General features: G+C 47.9%; 1 protein-coding gene across 3 annotated transcripts in view; it reads left to right on the plus strand.

Annotated features, from left to right (window-relative positions):
* The window catches only part of TEP1 (telomerase associated protein 1), a 37,198-nt gene extending 32,606 nt beyond the window's left edge, over window positions 1–4,592 (plus strand). For 2 of the 3 annotated variants that reach the window (XM_032417438.1, XM_032417439.1), the window contains exons 46-55: window positions 70–146; window positions 254–386; window positions 526–662; window positions 808–932; window positions 1,999–2,142; window positions 2,284–2,383; window positions 3,321–3,426; window positions 3,532–3,737; window positions 3,860–3,964; window positions 4,186–4,592. In XM_032417438.1, the coding sequence (XP_032273329.1) occupies window positions 70–146; window positions 254–386; window positions 526–662; window positions 808–932; window positions 1,999–2,142; window positions 2,284–2,383; window positions 3,321–3,426; window positions 3,532–3,737; window positions 3,860–3,964; window positions 4,186–4,308 (1,256 nt within the window). In that variant the 3' untranslated portion in view covers window positions 4,309–4,592. Of the gene's footprint in view, window positions 1–69; window positions 147–253; window positions 387–525; window positions 663–807; window positions 933–1,998; window positions 2,143–2,283; window positions 2,384–3,320; window positions 3,427–3,531; window positions 3,738–3,859; window positions 3,965–4,185 lie in introns of those variants that run through there. The other variant, XR_004301026.1, reaches the window with a different exon arrangement.
* Window positions 4,593–6,479: the final 1,887 nt, after the last annotated feature.

Consider the following 6,479-nt stretch of genomic DNA (forward strand, 5'->3'; position numbering starts at 1 on the left):
TTCCCTTCTCCCCCACCCCCCACCCCCCGCTTCTCCCCTTCTTCTGACTTCATCTCTGTGCCTTATCAGCTGGGCAGCCTGGGTCAGAGCTTCTGGTGGTGACTGTTGGCCTGGATGGGGCTGCACGGTTGTGGCATCCACTCTTGGTGAGTTCCCTGAAAGGACTGGGGTGGACGGAGTGGAGAGGGCAGAGCGGGACAGCTTCCTGTGGCATTGACCCCCCTGCTGTCCCACCTCCATCCTCTCCTCCTAGGTGTTTCAAACACACACCCTCCTGGGACACAGTGGCCCAATCAGTGCAGCTGCAGTTTCAGAGACCTCAGGCGTCCTGTTGACCGCCTCAGAGGATGGTTCCGTACGGCTCTGGCAGGTCCCTGAGGAAGCAGGTGCGTGAGGCATGGAGAGAGGCAGCGTATGAAAGAGGGCTGTGTTAGTGGGGCCATGAAGGTCAAGGGTGGCCTGATATCTCCTCTCATGTCCCAGCGGTGGTCCAGCTTCTAATGCATCACTTCCTTCCTTCTCCAGATGACACATACACGCCCAGGAGTCCTGCAGCCATCACCGCTGTGGCATGGGCCCCAGATGGTTCCGTGGCAGCGTCTGGGAATCGAACTGGGGAACTAACCCTGTGGCACAAAGCTAAGGCTGTGGCCACAGCACAGGTGAGTTGGGGCAACCTCGGTGCTTGTCTGTGTGACTTCTGCCCCAGCTGTGCATGGACTGGTATGTGCATAGATGGCTGGGAAGGGAAAGAGGGTTAAGCCTGGCTCCTCAGGAAGACTGAGACGGACTTGTTATGCTCACAAGGCTCCGGGCCACATCAGTGCTCTGGTGTGGTACTCGGCACACACCTTGATTGTTCTCAGCGCTGATGAAAAGGTCAGCGAGTGGCAAGTGGAACTGCAGGAGGGTTCGACACCCGGAAATTTCAGGTGAGATGGGGCAGCTGGGTTAATGTGATACGTCGATGGTCTCCTTATACCCGGGATTTTGTGCAAATCACCCCACCTCTACTTCTGAGCTAGGTCAATAGGATGTTAGTTAAGTGGGAAAAAGTCCTTGGGAAATTGTTTTTGGCTCCCCATCATGTCAATTTAAATAATAATTATCAAGTGCTTACTTTATGCTAAGCTCTGAGCCAGGCTGTGTGAACCAGATTGAAATTACCTTTTAATTTAGGAAGCACGGTAGAGGAATATGCACTTAAGTAAACCACCAGCAATCAGCAGAGTGGTTAGTGCTGTAATGAAGAGAGAGGTCTATATAACTCTTAGAATTTGAGAAATTTATAAAAAGAGTTGCTATTTGAGGTTGGGCTTTAAGGATGAGTAGGACTTTTCTGGACCCATAAGGGAAGGGAATGGTGTTTCAGGAAGAGGAGGTGGTATTAACCAAAGGCAAGGAGGCATGAGAATGCATGGTATATTCTGGGCACAGCTGAGTAGTGGGTTCTTGGTGAGAGTCGGGGCAGGGGGGTGGGGGAATTGGATTGAAAAGATAAACTGGGGGCAGGCTGCAGAGGGCATAGTGCTAAGGATTTTGAGAATAATTATCTGCAGTTTAGGAAGAGGACTCCAGTGGCAGTATGGAAAATGGACAGTAGTAGAGAGAATTAGAGGCAGGGAGACCACCTTCATAGCGTTGCTCTAGTCCAGGGAAGACATAGTGTGGGCCCCGAGCCAGGCAGGGAGATGAGAAGGAGGGATAGAGATTTCGGCGTGTGTTGGCAAGTAGAATCCACAGTGCTTATTGATCAGTTGGAGGTCAGGAGGGAAGGAAAAGACAAGAAGGTTAGAGATTCCTCTTTTGAGCAGGTAAGGGGATGGTGATAATGAATACTGATACAAGAAAAACAGAAAGAGGAAGAGAATTTGTAGGGAAGGTCATTGATTGTGTTCTGTACTTCGCTCCTGAGGAATTCATGGGGAGCCGAGGAGCCTGAGAGAGGCGGACTAAAATAGGATCTTTCTTTGTCCCTGTACCTTTTGTGAGTTGCAGTCTTCACCTGAACCGAGTTCTGCGGGAGGACTTAGGCTTCCTGACAGGTGTGGCCCTGGCTCCAGATGGTCACTCCCTCCTCTTGGCCGATGCGGGTTTGCAGTTACAGTGCATGAAGCCAGGGGATGCTCCTTCTGTAATCTGGTAGGATTCAAAAAGCTGTTTCCTCTCAGGCTACAGAAAAAGGCAAAGTGGGTTATGAACTTGGGTCTAACTTAGAACAAAACACTGGGGTCTTACAGAGAGATGTTCATACGTTCAGCCTCTTTCTTTCTTGTACACCAGGAGCAGCCACTATTCAGAATGTGCTATGTTATTGTCCACCCATCAAGACTATGGTGTGTTTGTCCTGCAGCCAGCGGAACCTGGAGGCCTTTTTTTCTTAGTAAGTCCTATGTGAGTGTGTGTTAAAACATTTGTCCAGGGCCAATACTTTTAAAACCCTGGGGCCGTGATTGAGGATAAGAGGAAGGGAAGGGCACTGGTTCCAAATTCCTTTCTCTTCCGTCAACCGGAGCAGCTCTACTTAAGAGCATTCTATAGCGGGTTTCAGCTTCCCTATAAGATTTTATTGATACAAAAAAGGATTCCAGTGTTTAAAAAAAATCATGGGAAACCATCAACATAGGAGTTTTCTTAATTGCATTTTTTCTCATGTCTCTCTTGTCTTGCCACTGCGAGTACTAGTGTCTGGAACAATACAGACACATCTCGTAGGTGTTACGTTGGGTGAAAGAAGCCAGACACAAAAGAGTACATACTACATGATTTCATTCAAATAAAGTTAAAGAACAAGCAGAGCTAATTTATGGTGACAGAACTCAGAATATTGTTAGCCCTGGGGGTGGGGGTGCTCTGGTATTGACCGGGAAGGGTCATGAAGGCATTTTTCTAGGGTGATGGAAATGTTCTACATGTTGACCTGGGCAGTGATTGCATGGATGTATACATATGGAAAAGTTCCTTGAGATGTACATTTAAGATGCGTGCACTTAGGGATGCCTGGCTGGCTCAGTGGGTTAAGCGTCTGCCTTTGGCTCTGGTCATGATCCCAGGATCCCAGGATCGAGTCCTGGGCTCCTTGCTCGGCGGGGAGCCTGTTTTTCCCTCTGCCTGCCACTCCCCCCGCTTGTGTGCTTTCTCAATCTCTCTCTCTCTGACAATAAATAAATAAAATCTTAAAAAAAAAAAAGATTCATACTCTTTACTGTGTCTAAATTACAGTTAAGAAATTGAACAGCTGAGAGCCGAAAACTGTTGCTTTGGCTGGGTAGGGTCAGGTGCTATGAGGAGGCTAAACAGAATGGGCCACTCTTTCGTAGAGGCAGAAGGAGTCAGGGGACTTTGAGGAGAACCTTGAGTTTCAGCTGGACTTGGAGAATCCTACTGGGACCTTCGTGTTGGTAACCCAGGCCAAACCGGAATCTGGTGAGTGGGATAGGAGGACCTACAGAGTCTGGAGATGCCTTGTAGGGAATGGTGGGTCCTTTGAAGCCGGAGACCCAGCTCTAAGCTCTGTGCTTGAAATGGCAGAGTCCTCGTTTTTGTGTGCCAGCTCTGATGGGATGCTATGGAAACTCGCCAAGTGTACCCCTGAAGGAGAATGGGAGACAGGCAACCTCTGGCAGAAAACAGAAATGCCTGAAACCGCAACTCCAGAGACAGCCTCATCTGTGAATGACAGAAGCACAGGTAGCTGGTCCCCACCCCCACGGCTGGCGACTCAGCAGCGCAGGAAGGTGAGTTGGAGGGATGGGTCACAAACAGAGGGGAGGAGGCTCTCGGTCTGACAGGTGGATGCTTCCTCGACCGAGGAGGGCCCACTGAAAGCTCACCACATCCCTTCTCCTTCCCCTCCAAGATTCACTCGGGCTCTGTCACAGCCCTCCATGTGCTGCCTGGATTGCTGGTGACAGCTTCAAAGGACAGAGATGTTAAGCTGTGGGAGAGACCCAGTATGCAGCTGGTAAGTGTGTACGTGTGTAAGGAGGGCTAAAGGGATTCCACAGAGAGCAAACTTGGGCAAAGAAAGTACAAAAGAGCAAAATTCTGTTTTCTCCTATCCTTGCTGTCATGCGCAACTAACCTGTTTCTAAATAAAAGGCATCGCTGCGAGAGAAAAACAAGTGAGTAAGGACGCCCTAGGCTTGTAGCCCTCATCTCGCTGTCTCTCGTTCCCCATTGTAGCTGGGTCTGTTCCAATGCGAGGCGGCTGTCAGCTGCCTGGAACCTTGGCTGGGCCCCGACTCTGCGCTGCAGCTTGCAGTGGGAGACACACTGGGCAACGTGTACTTTCTGTCCTGGGAGTGAAGATGCACCACCCACTTGTGCTAGAGATGCAAAGCCGGAAGATACCAGTGGCTACTTTCTTGATTAAAATTTTTAAAATAAAGTGTCAGAAAATCTCCAGTGCAGTCCTGCCTGTGTTCTGACGTGGATGTGGATCAAGAATACGACATTCTCATGTTTCTTTTCTGATTTAACATCAGTCCTTACTGGAACCGCAAGAAAGAGAACCAGCTCTTTAATAGATATTCTTTGAAACCAGGCTTTAGAAATCTTGTGTCATTTGCTGGCCTGAGGGTCCTGAGACGCCATTCCTGACGGGGAGGAATGAGTGATGTTGGCCAGCGCTTAGTTGGAACAGAGCGCTGAAGAAATCTCACTTGGTCAAGAAGTAATAAAAGAAGGAAGCGTGAGTTGACAGTGCCCCCCAGGCAGGGCATTTAGAGAGAACATTAGGTTCCTCCCATAGAAACAGCCTCTTCTGTGCAGAACTAACTGCCCAGATGAGCGGTGAGAAGCCGGGGCGCTGAGTAGAACCAGACTCCTGGCTTTCACAGCCTCTGACCGAACAGCACCAGCCACTTGACTTGCACACGTTTGTCAATATAGTAATTTGCATTCTTGGAAGAAACCACAAAGGTGTAGCTCTCAAACTGAAGTTCACAAAGATTAGAACGAATGGAGAGATGGAACAGTCCTACCCATGGACTCACCATGGACTGTGATCCTTTTAAGTTCTAGAACCTTATTTTCCTGTAATTCTATCTTATGGGAGAGGAAGTTGCCTGAGGCTCTTTCTAAGGGTTAGGGAAAGGTTAAAGGTCTTCTATGTCCAAGAATTTAAGGACTTGTGTATGATAAGCCAGGCTTACAAGATTTTGTCCCAGGACGGTAGGGTTCTCTCAGAGAAATACCACTGCACTCTGATCTAGAAATGAGTTTTGAGGAATTGGGGAGTTGAGGGGTACTGAGTTTTGTTCTCACTTTGCCCTGATTCCAGGTTTTCACGGACAAATCACCTAAGGGACTTTTTCCTTATTTCTATCAGTGCCCCACGGTCTCCCTCAGCCAGAGGATAAATATATAAGAAATGCCATCAGCTGATGTCTTAATCATAGGTCATGCTTCTATATTTTCTCATGTGTCTCATGCAAGGGCTCTAAAAATACCTTCTAGACCACCTCCTCCACATACCTTGTGACCAGAATCCAAATTAAGGTTATTTGAAATTTATAATACTACCCAGAAATGCTACAGAGAACCATGGCATGGCATCATCCTAAAAGTTGCTGCTTTCAATCTTTTTGCCTTTTGCTTCCCTGAGAGCATGGGCCAAGGACAGGAGGAAGCCCTAGATGTCTGTCTTCTATGCTCTAAAAATTCTACAAAAGCACCCTATCTAAGGCTGGAGGAATGGGGATGGAGAAAGTTAAGAAAAGGCTAACTTGACCTTTGCTCAATAGACTCAGCCTTGTTGGCCAGGCCCTCTTGAAGGTTTTTTTCTTTCTTACCTTGTAGGTGTACAGCAAGGTCATAGTATAATTGCTGTGAGTGACAATAAGAAGAGACTCTAGGTAAAAGTAAATATGTGTCCAAGGGAGTTGAAGGGAAAATTAATTTAGGTTGTAGTTTAAACATCTTCTGAGATCATTGTTTTTGTTTTTTTAAGATTTTATTTATTTGACGGAGAGAGCCAGAGAGCACAAGCAGGGGGATGGGGGGGGAGAGGGGGATGGCAGAGGGAGAGGGAGAAGCACGCTCCCTGCTGAGCAGGGAGCCCCATGTGGGGCTCCATCCAGGACCTTGGGATCATGACCTGAGCCGAAGGCAGACGCTCAACCAACTGAGCCACCCAGGCGCCCCAATTTTGATCACTTTTACGGGTAAGGTGGTTTTTGTTTTTGTTTTTTACTGTTATTTTTCCATAATCTGTTAGAAACAAGTCACTAAGCCCAGCCCCCACTTAAGAGGAGGGAGACTAAACCTCGTAGAGGGAGAGTTAGCAAAGAATTTATGCTCCTATGTTAAAATTACCACAGTAATCAGTAAATCTTGAGGTAGGTTTTTTGAGACTATGAAAGTTATCCTGTTCCACTAATTTCAGCATTCATCCATTGATCTTGACTATAGCAATTATTCCCGAGCAGGCTCCATGCTCTGTGCAGAGTTGGATGCAGGGCTCAGTCTCACAACCC

This window comes from Phoca vitulina, unplaced genomic scaffold (genome assembly GCF_004348235.1).
Source record: "Phoca vitulina isolate PV1807 unplaced genomic scaffold, GSC_HSeal_1.0 scaffold20, whole genome shotgun sequence".
NCBI classification, from domain to species: Eukaryota; Metazoa; Chordata; class Mammalia; order Carnivora; family Phocidae; genus Phoca; species Phoca vitulina.